At 43.6% G+C, this 16,211-nt stretch overlaps 1 protein-coding gene across 1 annotated transcript in view; it reads left to right on the top strand.

Annotated features, from left to right (window-relative positions):
- Phb1 (prohibitin l(2)37Cc) overlaps window positions 1–16,211 on the top strand; it is a 52,460-nt gene that overhangs the window by 18,480 nt on the left and 17,769 nt on the right. Inside the window, exons 4-5 of the mRNA XM_068378150.1 lie at window positions 14,895–15,011; window positions 15,186–15,285. Of these exons, the coding sequence (XP_068234251.1) occupies window positions 14,895–15,011; window positions 15,186–15,285 (217 nt within the window). The remainder of the gene's footprint in view (window positions 1–14,894; window positions 15,012–15,185; window positions 15,286–16,211) is intronic.

Raw genomic sequence — 16,211 nt, 5'->3', positions numbered from 1 at the left:
GCCATCTGTCGTGCAGGTACTCAGTACTCATTGTAAACAAAGAACTCAATTTTCTCTCTGTCGTGCTACCGGCAAGACCTACTAATTCGCTGTTGCTAACTGGATTTGTTTTCACAACTATTTGGTGAAGTACACGTTTCTAGTTTTGAGCTTTCGCTGTGCAGGCTTTCTCTTCAATAAATCCTTGCATTCTTTTTTTGATATCGGATTATTTGTTGATGACTTTGGATAGTTTTTGAATTCCCCTTTGACCAATTCAAAATGGTTGACCCTTCTCAAGTCCCAAAATTCAGGAAGTGTAATGCTAGGGACTGTTCAAGGCGTCTTCCGAAGGCCTCTATCGATCCTCACACCGTTTGCTCCAATTGTCGGGATAAAACCTGTCAATTGGAAGATCGATGTGAGGAATGCGTTGGGCTTTCGGAATTCGATTTTATCGAATTCCAGAAATATACACGTAGGCTAGAGAGAGATAGAGTCAGGAGAAGTTCATCTCGTTCAGTTGATTTTTCCTCTCCTCATGCCCCACAACCTATTCCTTCCCCTGTAGTGGTTGCTCCTAATCCCCCTTCTGGCACTCAGGAACCTTCGATGGCTGATATGATGCGTGCCATCCAAGCTCTGGGTGAGAGAGTTGAGTCCTTGGCTAGTGACCGTAACCAGCTCATGGCGGACGTCAAGGAGCTGAAGTGTAAGAGTGCAGTGGGAAGTGATAAAGTGAGTGATAGTGTTGTGGATAGTGTTGCGCTTGAGGGTTCGTCTGTTCGTGCCTGTCGTCCTCCTAGTCCGGGACCTCTTGCAAGCTCCCAAGTCCAGGGGAGAAGCAATGTCGTACGACCAATGGGTTCGAGAGGCTTTAATCAGCGAACAGACGTTCCCTCCGTGGTTTCGGGCGTATCTACCCAAGATCGCCCCACCCACACAGAGACGAGAGAGCCCATTTATTCCTCGTCTGCGGAAGAGGTTTCTCGTAAGAAACCATGGACCAAGGTCTCACGACCTCTTAAGCGCAAGTCGGTCCCTTCCGCGCAAGTCCAACGGCCCAGTTGTAGCCACTGGGTCAGTTCGGACTCGCTGCAGTCTTCCGATGACTGCTCACCTCCTAAGAGAGGCAAAGCGGTACCGCCTCAGGCAGTTACACCGTCTGTCGCCGCACCTGCTCCTGCAGACCCTAAGTGGTCTTTGCTGCAGACCATGCAGTACCAATTAACGTCTCTGATGCAGGACTTTCGTGCGGAGAAGGTTGCTGCTGCACCAACCTCTTGCCTACAACCAACCACGGTTGTGCGTCCTGTGGACGCTGAGGCGACCTTCTTGCGCACTCCAGCTGAGAGAGTCCCGCCACCCATGCGTTCCAGTGTGATCTGCCAGCCGCATGTTGACGTTCAGCGACGCACGGAACCTTTCGTTGACGTTCCCGAGGTACAACAACCGTCAGAGTTGTTTTGTTTTGACGCGGTGCGTCAACCTCCGCAACCCAGTGTGGTTGCCTCTGCTCGCCCACATCAGACTAGACAGTCTGGAGTAGACGCTGTGCGTCCCCGCGCTGCTATGGTTGTTGCCAGCTCACAGACTGGGCAACAGTTCCATGACGTTGCGTCCGGTTCAGTCACGCGTGCACCCGTGCGACCGGACTCAGCTGACCAGCCGATACCTACTCCATTGCCGCTTCCCCCTCAATTCTCGGATGATGGACTCTCTGATGACGATGCGGCACACGTTGATGAACCACATTCGGACCTTGACGAGCCCAAGTCCACGCAACCCTCTTTGGACTTTAGAAAAGTTCTTGCTCTGTTCAAAGAGATGTTTCCGGACCAGTTTGTGTCTGTGGCTCCACGCTCTCCTCCGTCAGAGTTTGCTTTAGGTACGCAGTCATCCTCGCCTGCCTTTACGAGACTCGTCCTCGCACGCTCGTCCAAGAGAGCTTTACGAGTTTTAGGAGATTGGATGCAGTCCAAAAAGAGTCTAGGGAAGACAGCCTTTACGTTTCCCCCTGCTAAACTCTCTTCCAGATCGAGCGTCTGGTATGCCACGGGAGAAGTTCTCGGCTTGGGAGTTCCTGCCTCTGCCCAGGGCGACTTCTCAAGTCTTGTAGACTCTCCCCGCAGGCTAGCCATGAGACGCTCTAAGATATGCTGGTCACCTTCGGACCTAGACCATCTGTTGAAAGGAGTATTTAGAGCCTTCGAGGTCTTCAACTTTTTGGACTGGTGTCTGGGAGCTTTGAGCAGGAAGATCTCCCCGACTGAGAAGGAATCTTCCTTGCTCATCATGTCCTGCATGGACAAGGCCATACGTGACGGATCTAGTGAGCTTGCTGCATCGTTCGTATCCGGAGTCCTCAAGAAGCGTGAGAACCTTTGCTCTTTCCTGTCAGCTGGAGTGACACCGTGTCAAAGATCAGAACTTCTGTTTGCTCCTCTCTCTAAGTGCCTTTTTCCAGAGGACTTGATTAAGGAGATTGCTGCTTTTTTGATTCAGAAGGACACCCATGACCTGGTTGCGTCCTCTGCCCGCAAAGCCACCCCTTTGCCTACCTTGTCAAGACCAAGGATGGACACTCCAGCGTCCAGATTTATTCCGCCCTTTCGTGGCAGAGCCTCCAGCAGAGGAGGTGCTCGTGCCGAAGGGAGACGTGGGAAGAAGAAAGGAACCAAGTCCTTTAAAGGCAGAGTCTGACTGCCACCTTCTTCAGACAGCAGTGGGAGCCAGACTCAAGAACTTCTGGCAGACCTGGGAGAAGAGAGGCGCAGATGCACAATCTGTGAAGTTGCTCAGAGAGGGGTACAAGATCCCGTTTGTACGAAAACCCCCTCTAGCAACGTCTCCCATTGATCTCTCTCCCAGGTACAGAGAGGAAGACAAGAGACGAGCATTGAAACAGGAGGTGTCTCTCTTGCTAGAAAAGGGAGCGGTAGTCAAAGTCCTGGACCATCAAACCCCGGGCTTCTACAACCGTCTCTTCTTAGTGGTAAAGAAGACAGGAGGGTGGAGGCCGGTGCTAGACGTCAGTGCGCTGAATGTCTTTGTCACAAAGCAGACGTTCGCCATGGAGACCACAAAGTCCGTTCTAGCAGCGGTCAGAAAGGAAGACTGGATGGTCTCTTTAGACCTAAGGGACGCATACTTTCACGTCCCCATCCACCCAGACTCCCAACCTTTTCTGAGATTCGTTTACGAAAAGGTTGTCTACCAGTTTCAAGCCCTGTGCTTTGGCCTAAGCACAGCTCCTCTTGTGTTTACGAGGCTGATGAGGAATATAGCCAAATTCCTTCATTTAGCGGACATCAGAGCCTCCCTCTATTTGGACGACTGGCTTCTAAGAGCTTCTTCCAGTCGTCGCTGTCTGAAGGATCTAAAGTGGACTCTAGATCTGACCAAGGAATTGGGTCTCCTGGTCAATATGGAAAAGTCTCAAGTGGTCCCATCCCAAACTATTGTGTATTTAGGGATGGAGATTCACAGTCTAGCTTTTCGGGCTTTTCCGTCGGCCCCCAGAACAAGTCAAGCCCAGTTATGCATCCAGAACATGCTGAAGAAGGAACGATGTTCAGTCAGGCAGTGGATGAGTCTGATAGGGACACTATCATCCCTGGAACAGTTCGTATCGTTAGGAAGACTACACCTCCGTCCTCTTCAATATCACCTAGCTGTTTACTGGAAAAAGGACAAGACGCTAGAAGCGGTCTCGATCCCCATTTCCGAGAAGATGAAGTCTTCCCTGACTTGGTGGAAGGACAGTATCAGCCTCAGAGAGGGTCTGCCCCTGGCTGTTCAGACTCCCAACCACGTTCTCTTCTCGGACGCATCGGACACGGGCTGGAGCGCGACATTAGACGGTCGGGAATGCTCGGGAACTTGGAACTCGAGTCAAAGGACAATGCATATCAACTGCAAGGAGCTACTGGCAGTTCATCTGGCCTTGAAAAGCTTCAAGTCTCTCCTTCAAGGCAAAGTGGTGGAGGTGAACTCGGACAACACCACGGCTTTGGCGTACATCTCCAAGCAAGGAGGGACCCACTCTATGACGTTGTACAAGATCGCAAGGGACCTCCTCACCTGGTCAAAAGATCTAAACATTTCTCTAGTAACGAGGTTCATCCAAGGCAACTTGAATGTCATGGCAGATTGCCTCAGTCGGAAGGGACAAATCATTCCAACAGAATGGACCCTACACAAGGATGTGTGCAAGAGACTGTGGGCCACATGGGGCCAGCCTACCATAGATCTCTTTGCAACCTCGATGACCAAGAGGCTCCCAATATTTTGCTCACCAATCCCGGACCCAGCAGCAGTTCATATAGATGCCTTTCTCCTAGATTGGTCACATCTAGACCTATATGCATTCCCCCCGTTCAAGGTTGTCAACAAGGTACTGCAGAAGTTCGCCTCTCACGAAGGGACAAGGTTGACGTTAGTTGCTCCCCTCTGGCCCGCGAGAGAATGGTTCACCGAGGTACTTCGATGGCTAGTGGACGTTCCCAGAACTCTTCCTCTAAGGGTGGACCTTCTATGTCAGCCACACGTAAAGAAGGTACACCAAGGCCTCCACGCTCTTTGTCTGACTGCCTTCAGACTATCGAAAGACTCTCGAGAGCTAGAGGCTTTTCGAAGGAGGCAGCCAGGGCGATTGCTAGAGCAAGGAGGACATCCACCCTTAGAGTCTACCAATCGAAGTGGGAAGTCTTCCGAAACTGGTGCAAGTCAGTATCAGTATCCTCGACCAGTACCTCTGTAACTCAAATAGCTGACTTCCTTTTATACCTGAGGAAAGAAAGATCTCTTTCAGCTCCCACTATCAAGGGTTACAGAAGCATGTTGGCATCAGTCTTCCGTCACAGAGGCTTAGATCTTTCCAACAACAAAGATCTACAGGACCTCCTTAAGTCTTTTGAGACCACGAAGGAGCGTCGTTTGGCTACACCTGGTTGAAATTTAGACGTGGTACTAAGATTCCTCATGTCAGAAAGGTTCGAGCCGCTATAATCAGCCTCCTTTAAAGATCTTACTTTAAAGACTCTTTTCCTGGTTTGCTTAGCCACAGCTAAAAGAGTCAGTGAGATTCACGCCTTCAGCAGGAACATCGGATTTTCATCTGAAACGGCTACATGTTCTTTACAACTTGGTTTTCTAGCCAAAAACGAGCTACCTTCTCGTCCTTGGCCGAAATCGTTCGATATTCCAAGCCTATCAAATATGGTTGGAAATGAACTAGAAAGAGTCTTATGCCCTGTTAGAGCTCTTAAGTTCTATTTAAGACGAACTAAACCTTTACGAGGACAGTCAGAAGCTTTATGGTGTTCTGTTAAGAAACCATCTTTGCCTATGTCAAAGAATGCTTTATCCTATTTTATCAGACTGTTAATACGAGAAGCTCATTCCCATCTGAGTGAGGAAGACCAAGCTTTGCTGAAGGTAAGGACACATGAAGTTAGAGCTGTCGCAACTTCAGTGGCCTTTAAACAAAATAGATCTCTGCGAAGTATTATAGACGCAACCTATTGGAGAAGCAAGTCAGTGTTCGCGTCTTTTTATCTTAAAGATGTCCAGTCTCTTTACGAGAACTGCTACACCCTGGGACCATTCGTAGCAGCGAGTGCAGTAGTGGGTGAGGGCTCAACCACTACATTCCCCTAATTCCATAACCTTTTTAATCTTTCTCTTGAAATGTTTTTATTGTTGTTTTTGGGTTGTCCGGAAGGCTAAGAAGCCTTTCGCATCCTGGTTGATTTGGCGGGTGGTCAAATTCTTTTCTTGAGAAGCGCCTAGATTAGAGGTTTTGATGAGGTCCTGTAGTATGGGTTGCAACCCTTCATACTTCAGATCCTAGGGGTCGCTCAGCATCCTAAGAGGATCGCGAGGCTCCGTAAGGAAGACGTACTTAAAAAGGCAGAGTAATTGTTCAAGTCGACTTCCTTACCAGGTACTTATTTATTTTATGTTTGTTATTTTGATAACTGCTAAAATGAAATAAAAAATCCTTAGCTCATAATAATGTAAACATTTATTGCTGGTCTCTACCCACCCCCCTGGTTGTGAATCAGCTTATATAATCACCGGCTAAGTTAAATATTGAAAAATGTTATTTTGATAATAAAATAAATTTTTGAATATACTTACCCGGTGATTATATATTAAAGGACCCTCCCTTCCTCCCCAATAGAGACGCAGTGGACCGAGGAGAAAATTGAGTTCTTTGTTTACAATGAGTACTGAGAACCTGCACGACAGATGGCGCTGTTGAAGTACACCCCCTACCTGCATAGCGATCGCTGGCGGATTTTTTACGTAGAGTTTTCTGTCGAGCAGCAGAGCTGTAGCTTATATAATCACCGGGTAAGTATATTCAAAAATTTATTTTATTATCAAAATAACATTACTAACACATTCGGAGCTACAGTAAAGCAAATTTGATAGATTACAGTTACTAAAACTAGATTTCAGAACAAAAGCTTGGAAGGTGTCATATCCCAATAACCTACTCATAACAATACAATGTTTCTCTCTTGCTCTCTATTTTGTGTGGGCTAGGATATTTTTAAATATTTTTTATATTTTCTTAAATTCTTTACTGAACATGTAAAGTTAAATTGATCCTAAACGCCTTTTTGTTTAGTCTGTTATTTTTACACTAGTTTACATTAGATGTCCTTTATTTTACAGTGATTCATGTGAACACTTTTGCTGGTAACATATGCCTTTCTACAACTGCATCACATACGTAGATTGCTACTCTGCCAGACAAAATGTCAAAAAAATTCTTTTTGTATAGAAGGTCAATTATTGATATTTTAAGATCTTTGTGTTTTAGAAATTAATTGTGAATGCATCACTACAAAACCATTAGGTATATCATGAATTTGTTTGTTATAAGATACTTATAGCTTATTATAAGGAAAAATCTAAGTTGTTCCTACACAAATACAATCTATCATCCTTTACATAGGATAGGAGAATGATAACAGCTGGAATGCAACTGTTGAAAAAATTTTCCAGCGAGTATGCGACTTTAAACGACAGCTTTTGTGTTTGAGGATGCCTGCAGAAATGTGTAGGTTCTCAGGGATGCCACCTAAGACATGCAGTACTTTCTTGAGTGTAGAGAAATGGATCCTCATCAGTTGTTCCCGACCAGCAGAGGACACTCGTTCATCCAGGCCTGCTGCGACGAGTGTCAAGGAAGTAGTAGTACCAAAGGAATTCTTTGCCTCTGGGGTCATCCTTGGAGGTGAAGAAGGGCAAACATTAATCTAACATTCCCAGTTCTCTGCCCTCTGACTCTTCTCCTTTGGCTTCCTTTGGGGGCCAATCGAGCTACTGTGGTGACCCTTTAAGGGGGACTGCCTTGCTTGGGGGAAGGGCAATTGAAAGTTTGTTTACATCCGTTTTGTTCTGCTACCTTTTTATAGGACACCTAATGGGAAATTGCAACAGTAAGTTTCATAAATTTTTGCAACAGGAAGTTTCATAAATTTTTGCAATAGGAAGTTTCATAAATTCTTAATAATGATTATTTTACTGATTTTTAGATGCTTTGCATTAAGATCCAAAGGCTCCTTCAGTTTTCAAAAGAATTTTGAGAACTAAACCAATATTTACTCGCAGAATGATGGTTTGTTAAAAACCATGGAGAGAATATTGATTAAAAAAATATCTTTATATTCAACATTTTATTTTACTATTAAAGTCTAAAATTAAAGAAAAATGTGAGAAATATGAAAACGTGACCACGCTTTTTGATGTGGGGCCCTTTCTCATGGAGAGTGCCCATCTTTCCAGAAATGTGAACCGTTATGTTTGCTGTGGGTCCTCTTGGTGTATCTAATGTTCCCCTTTTGAGAAGTTGCAGAAGGCTCTATTCTCTAGACTTCAGCAGGAGGCATCTGTTTTGGAGGAGCATGACCATTTACTGTCTCCAAGGAAGTCTGCGGTCATCCCCGAGCCACCTTTGGGAGTCTTCAGAGAGAGATGCATATCGCCTGCAAGCTACACTCCTGGATGTTCCTCATCCACACAGCATGCTTCTTCCAGACGCACATCCCATGAACGCAGTAGGCATTCTCCCCACGAATGCGCTAGGTGTGTCACCTCGGAACGCACTAGACGTGTCACCCCTATGTGATCTAGGCGTGTCTCGCCTGAGCAAGTTCGACGCAGTGATTCGGACTATTTTAAACATACGTACTTCTCCGGACATGTCTACGAGATTCCATTTGGCACGCGCTTACCTCACCCTGAAATGCTCTAGGCATGTCTTTCATGTACGTTCTTCAATTGAACCCTAGCCTTCTGAGAAAAAGACTTCTCGTAGAACCTCACCAATAAGACATGAGTAATCGAAGCATGTCGAATGTGTGTCCCCTATTGTGACTCCAGCCACTGACCTGAGTGTCCAGACCTGCGCTTCTCCCAGAACCTGACTCTTGGATATGTGGACCAGCGTATTGTTTCCATCAGGACACAATAGAGTAAGACTCAGGATACGACTCTTGGAGACACCCATGTGAGGACTCCCCAAGAGACAAAGAAAGGATGAAGGTGATGGACAACCTTTTAAGGTTAAGGACATCCTTAAGGAACTTGAGGGTTCCTCAAGCCACTTATCTCCCTTATAGGCAGCATTTTGTCGCAAAGAGAGTAAGGATTGGAATACAGTCTCCAAGATCCGATGATGCTAAAGTGAATCCATGTATCTTTGTCCTTAAAGGAACCCAACAAAAGCCTCTCTTCTTCCTTCCATATCTCGGACATCCGTCAGGGTGGTAGGGATAGACATAGTTCTAGACGACGACTTCTCTCAGGCCGCTGTCTGAGAGGGATGAACCTGATTACAGTCAGCAGGATCAAAACCTCCTGATACATTATAGAGGAGGAGGAGTCTGACTTGACCTTCCAAATTCTTTGTTGTATTCAAAGGGTTAACGGTCTAGGAGAGGCCTTATCTCCTCCAAAGGTCAGGAAGGCAGCTATCGACTGCCTTTACCAAGTACCTGGTAGTTTTAGACCTTGTCTGGAGCTTCCTTGGTCAATCTTGGCCAATGAAGCTATAGACAAGGTAGATGTCCAAGTTTCGGTGGAGAAAGACTTCTTGAGGACAAGGAGATCCCGCTTGATTTCTGCTGCCTCTACAAAGCAAAAGAGGTACAGCACTACAGTATGCGGGAGGGTCTCCATTCCCCTCCCCCTTCTAAATCCTGCTGTACCCACCTTAATGCTGGGTGTACTGACGGAGCGCCTAGCAGCATTGTCCATCTTCAACAGCAGAAGCATCAAGTATGGAAGCCACAGCCTGGCAACCATGCAATTGGTCTCTTGGATTGACCACTTGCCAGGAACAATACCGACATCGAGGACTCGTCCGACCCAAATGAGGTAAACCCTTTAGGACATTGGACCAATTGGGTGTTTAACCTTTGAGACTCCATAACTTCTAAATTCCTCAAGTGGATCAGTTGCCGAGAAGAGTTAGACCTTTGCAACTTCTCCCTTAAGGGCACTGCCCTATTCCCAGCATGGGTGGGTAGAAATACAACTGAGAAATGGAGAAAGGACAGTCAGAACTCTGCTGCATCAAGCCATGTCCTTTTGGCAACCACAGGACCCCTCCACCTCAGGCTAGATTGACATCACAGCCCTGTAACCAGCTCAAAGCGGCAATACTCGACCTCAGGCCTCAAAAAGGCACTGATTCAGCCCTTTTTGTCCTATCAAAAAAAGTTAGAGGACGATGACCCCATTTGGGGGAATTCCTTCCACTACACTACCAGTAGGGGGATGCCTGCAGACCAATTGGAGGACGTTTTGGTATCACAGGGGCTAAGATGAGCTGTGGAGGTCCTTCAATCCGGATACCTCCCCCTGTTCATCAACTCTCCCCCTCGTCTGGTTCTACCACCAGCAACATTATCTTATTGCCAGGTATTTCCAGAGGATGTAGGCCCCTCAAGCAGAAGTCCAGGCTATGTGGGAGAAAGGTGCTCTCCGAGAGGTTCATGATGACTCTCCTGGCTTCTTCAGTTGACTCTTTCTTGTAGAGAAGGCCTCTGGAGGCTGGAGACCAGTAATCAAGCTTTTGACCGTGAACAAGTTTGTTCAACAGATTTAGTTCAAGATGGTGACCGCAGCCACGGTTAAACAAGCGATCAGGCCTTTAGACTTATGATACCCATAGTTCTAAAATACACGTACTTCCAGATCGCGATCCATACATCCATCCTCTAGAAGTGACTACAAGTAGAATAGTCATCACTTTGGTTTCAGCATGGGCAGATGCTAATGGCATTTGTCTCCTTCGTTATTAGGACGACTGACTGATTCTATCAGACTTGGAGGGAGCCCTTCTTAGCCACCGAGGCTGGCTTCTTCCATTTTTTCATGATATATGGATTCTGGTGAATCGAAAGAATTCTGAACTAGTGCCCATGCAAAGATTCATATCTAGGAATTGACATACTGTACATGGTTCTAAGAAAGAATTATCCTTCTGGGGACAGGTAGGTAGCTCTCCCCTTCCTTCTACAAACCCATCTGCAGAAACTTCAAGGACACCTGCCATCCTTGGAGTGCCTAGTACCCAGTGGTCATCTTCAACTTTGGTCGTTTCAGTGGGAGTTACGAGGGCAACAGTCTTAACAACACGACCAAACACACACACTAGCATTGATAAGGGAAAAGTTAGTAAGGTACCTTCTAAGTTGAACCTCTGAAGCGGTTACCCACTCATGATCCCTTCTAGAGTTCCTGTTTTTTCAACGCACAGTCCAAAGAAGGGTGGGGATCTCATCAATGTCAACATATGGTGTCAAATCTCTGGTCCAACCAGGTGCACTGAGACCATATAAAATGTTCTAGCTCTTCAGTAGTTTTGCTCTCTTCTAGCAGGTCATTCAATGGTGTTGAGGAGCAAAATCACCACCGCAGTGAACTACTTAAGTAAACAAGGAGATATTGTGTCACTGGAAGTTTGCTGTCTTACAGTAGAGACTCGAAAGAGGTGGAAATCAACTTGATTTCTCTTGACAGCCCACTTCATTCCAGGAAGATGTAAGTGACTGGCTCCAAATGATCTATGTCCTTGGAAAGTAACAGATCTTGACTTTGTAGGTTTCTCCAACAGTGGACATGTCTGCAGTCTTCCTAAAACCATAGCTCCTCATTTCTCTAGTTCCAGATCCAGAAGCGGCATTTGAGGATTTATTCCAACACCTGTGGGATGGCCTAGAAGTTTATGCTTTTCAACCATTTTGCCTAAGGAGGAGTGTCTTAAATCGAGTTTGAGCAACACCTAATCTCAATATTACTCTTGTGTCCTCAGAGAATGGTACCTGGACCTTCTGGTTCTGCTGATAGAGACTCCTCTTCTTGATCTGTTGAGCCAACCACACACTCGGATCTTCACAGTGCCGTGGGATCCCTTCAGCTTGGCACATGGAATCCAGCATCTCTCGGAGAGAGGCTTTTCGAAAGAAGGTGCGCAAGAGATGTTCGGATACCTCTGCAGATTGTCAACAATGGTCTATCAAGTCAAATGGGCCATCTTCTCTCGGAGCCTCTCTCATATTTATCGCCAACTTTTTATTTTACTACCGTAGGGAGAAACTCCTTCATTTCAGCAGTAAGAGGCTATTACACAGTCTTAAGCCAGGTCTTCAGACTAAAGGGAGTAGATATTTGTTTTTTTGGAGATCTGTATGCTCCTACAAAGGTTTGAGCACACCTGCCTTCCCATTGTAGTGAAACCACCATCTTAGAATATCTTCAAAGTTTTACGTTCCCTGAAAGGGGCACCCTACGAACCGTTGAGGCCCGGCTAGGCTAAAGGGTCCAGTGAATTTTTTGGTCACTTTTTATACATCACACATTCAAGGGGATGGAGACAGTTCTCACTCTCCTTCATTCCTGACTTTGTAGCCAAGATCCAGAATCCTTCAATTCCTGATTCCAGGTTATTATCCTTTCAGATCATAAGCCTTAGGGAGGTAACCGATGATCTTGATCTGTTGTTACTGAGTACGGTTAAAGCATTGAGGAACTATCTCTAGCATACTTCTATTAGGCCTGACATGCAGCATCTTTTCATCAGCACTGGGAGGACAAATAAAAACCACAAATGTAATTTTCTTCTGATTGAGCAAGGTGGCACGTACGCTCTCACCATCACCTTCTTTCCTGGGTAGAAAGAGCTCATAATGTCAGAAGAGTGAGTGCTTCTTTGCCATTCAAGAAGAGTCTCTGTGACACAGGTACTTGAAGTAGGCTTTTAGAAATCTCGGATGACGTTCCCTGCTCATAACTGCGCGATGTTGACCCACAGGTCCCTAGATACTTTCTTCCTTGGCGTGATGTACCTTCACAGGTGGTATAGTTACCTTGGGTCCTCTCACAGGACCATTACCTTATCTGGATTAAGGACTAAGGTTACGTGTTACAGTAAGTCTGTGATTAAAGTAATGTATGACTGGCCTCTTTTCCTTTCAATCATTCCCTCTCTTGGGGCACAGCTTCAAAGAACCTGGACAACTGGACTCATCTAGTTAACAGTTAAGCCCCACTCAGTGAGTGGCTGTTCTGTACTTGGGTAAAGAGTCTTTTTCCCCCACACTCCTTGCAAGGGGGTGTGCGACATAACCAAGCAAACCTTTGTGTGTGCCTTAGGACATGATTCAAGCAAACCCATCATGTATATCTGCCAGGTTTGTGACATAGATGTTCAGCTCTAAACCAACCCTTGAAGCCAGGGCTTGAACCCACTTGTATTACTACTAAACCTGGTACATGAGATGGTATGATCATTAACTATCAGCATCACAGGTAAACGCGTATCGAGTAGCCTAGGTTCATTTTTCCAGCTTGTTGGACTGGGGACTTCCTCTGGGATATGGATGAGACTCCGATGTAAAGGACGATGGTTTGTACTTTGCGTAGGAACAAATAAAATTTTTTTCGTTGATAGTAGTTTGTATTTTTCCTAACTATACAAAGATGAATTCTTTACTTTCCCGCCAGCGCCAACTCTCTTGAAAGTCCCAGATGCTATCTTTGCTATCGACAGGTAAGCAACTGGCTGATTATTGGCCCCTCATCATAATTTTCAACTGCTGTACTGTATTCCAGTTTCATTGTCATCTCCTATTCTATGTAAAGGGATCAGGTTTGTATAGTTAGGAAAAGTACAAGTTACTGAGTAAAGGTTTGAGTTTTTTAAAACTGTTATGGTAATATAAAAAGATAATCAGATTTGAAAAATTCAATTGCATTATGGGCAACTTTGCTCCCAGTGGTTTTCATACAGTATGAAATTTATTGAAATATATTACTTTATATCTCATATTTATCTTTGAAAGGAAAAAGTCAAAGGAAACTCGAACATTAATTTATTTGCAAAACCAAGATTAAATAAGATACAGAACATAGAAAATATAGTTTACAGAAAATGTTGTATAGTTGCTCTTCTCTGTCATAGAGGCCATTGTAACTTTGTATCATTATTAACCAAGTGCCTTGTTAATTGAGAAGTACATTGGTATGGTTTAATCTAAGTTTTTAAAAGTAAATAATGAATTAGATATCTAATACAGTAACTGTATAGCTTAGAGTCATAGGTGTTACAGAATGCCTTCTCATGGTCCATCAAAATTACTTGTCCTTTAGCTCTGGGGACAAAGGTGCTGAACAATTGATGGTATACATGTTCTGTACCATATTTTAGTGTTGTACTCAAAATTATTCATGTCCCGTAGTCATTGTATAAAAGGTTTATATTATTCCAAAGGTAGCAGTGAGGGAATTATATATGTTTGTATTTTAGGTAATAGGTTGGCCAGGCCACCATCCACCCATTGATATTACCGCTAGAGGTCCTTTGGCTGTCCAGACAGTGACTATATTGGATCCCTCTCTCTGGTTACGGCTCGTTTTTTCCTTTGCCTACACACACACTGAATAGTCTTGCCTACTATATACACATCCTCCTCTGTCCTCATACACCTAACAACACTGAGATTATCAAACAATTCTTCTCTCAAAGGCTTAACTGCTGCACTGTAATTGTTCAGTGGCTATTTTCCTTTTGGTATAAGGGTAGAAGAGACTATTTAGCTGTTGGTAAGCAGCTCTTCTAGGAGAAAGACACTCCGAAAACAAAACATTGTTCTCTAGTCTTGGGTAAGTGCCATAGCCTGTGTACCATGTCTTCCACTGTCTTGGGGTAGAGTTCTCATGCTTGAGAGTACACTCGGGCACACTATTCTATCTTATTTCTCTACTTGTTATTTTGAAGTTTTTATAGTTTATATATGAAGGATTTATTTTATATTCTTAAACATTGCTTGTAGTTTATTTCCTCTCCTGACTGGGGTATTTTCCATGGTGGCGCCCTTGGGCTTATAAGCATCCTGCTTTTCCAACTAGGGTTGTAGCAAAGCAAGTAATAATAATAATATAATGGTATGGCAGATTTGGGTAAATTGCCGTGACAGCTTGCAACTTGCATTTGATTTATTTTCACATCTATGTTTTAACCATTTTTTAACATTTTTCTTTAGCTTCCATTCATCTCTTATATGGAAATAAATTCTTTGTAATGCATTTCAGAGAATGTTCTACAATAAATTCAAAGCGAGTTTGTAAAAGAGCTTATTTTATCTTTTCGGTCACTTTTCATAACAGCTTTGTGATTTACTTACGTACAAAGTAAATGTTCATTTCATATTGTTATTTATCAGCTGTATGATTTTTTTTTTTGGGACAGTTCCTAGCTAATGATTTTTTATAGTTTCTTTCTTGTTCAGGGAATTATTAGTTTAACCTTTATGTTGCTTTCAAACAGTATGCAGTATTTTGTTATAGTACTTTTAAAACTTCTTTTTTTAATTTAGAATTTGATCTTACAGGCGCGTTATGATGCAGGAGAATTGATTACTCAGAGAGAGAAGGTTTCTCGCAGTGTAAATGATCAATTAGCAGAGAGAGCTGCTCAGTTTGGGTTGATTCTAGATGACATTTCTATTGTGAGTATAAATTTATCCATTTTATTTGAGAGAGTTTTGTAGGTGGAATGCACCAATATACTATAAACACTAGTTTTTCTAAATCGCTACATGTGTTTTATATTTTACTTGTTTAAATCTATGAGGAAATGGAAACATTTTGGATTACTGAACTTCTTTATTTTTACCCTTCAGACACACTTAACATTTGGCAAGGAGTTCACCCAAGCTGTAGAATTAAAACAAGTAGCACAACAGGAAGCTGAGAGGGCAAAGTTTTTGGTTGAAAAGGCAAGTATTTTAAAAAGTTTTCATGTTAAATTTTTTGAGATCTTAGAAGTAGTTTGTTGTGAATTGGTGCTGACCTAGTAAAACTTAATTCATTTGAAGGGCCTTTGAGAAGAATAACTATTTAAATTTTTAATTTGTCACACCTTAGAATTACATAAAGTAAACTTAGCCCATTGAAAGATAGAATGAAGATGAACAGAAAATAAATTCAGTTTACTATTTGTAAATATTTATAAAAAGGTATGTGGATAGTCTAAAGCATTAAGGGGATTGCAGAAGAGAGTGAAAAAGCATGAATATGTTAAGTACAAGTTTAGTAAAAGGGAGAATATAGTGATTAAAGAAGTTATTTCATACAAACCCATTTTTTACTCCCATAATATGGCCCATCTAGTCACACCACCTTGCCCTAGTCATAAGGGAATAGGAGCCCAATGCATACTAACTACATGTATTCCCTTTGGCCTTCAAGAGGAGCATGCCTGTACCAAATCTGGAACTGTCTGTTAAGGTTTTTAACAGGGTACAATTTGGCTATGGGGTGGTGTGGTATTTCCATTAACCCACAAGGTAGCCATTTACATTCACTTTTGACTTCGGGTGCTGATGAGTATTGACAGCTTTCGACATCCACATCAGGCTGTTCTTTTGCTTTTTCTTTCAGTTTGAATAATTATCTTACAGTCATGTCCGAGGGATGTTAAAATTGGAATTGTAGTCTTCCCCCGATAACTGTAATTGTGTTATAGTTTCAGTTCTCTGATAACTGTGATTGTGTTATTTTCTGAGCTATCTGGCTTTTAAATAAGTCTCTGTACTTTATTCCTGTTCGGTAGCTCTGATGCTGTCATGTCCTTTGTGTTTTGACAACTTAAGTAAGTTTATGGTTCTTCTTTGAAATCGCTGGTAGATCACTGTCAACTGTAAGAG

This window comes from Palaemon carinicauda, chromosome 1 (assembly GCF_036898095.1).
Source record: "Palaemon carinicauda isolate YSFRI2023 chromosome 1, ASM3689809v2, whole genome shotgun sequence".
Classification (NCBI taxonomy): Eukaryota; Metazoa; Arthropoda; class Malacostraca; order Decapoda; family Palaemonidae; genus Palaemon; species Palaemon carinicauda.
Note: the sequence above shows the minus strand (reverse complement) of the source record. Positions and strands in the feature narration are given on the sequence as shown.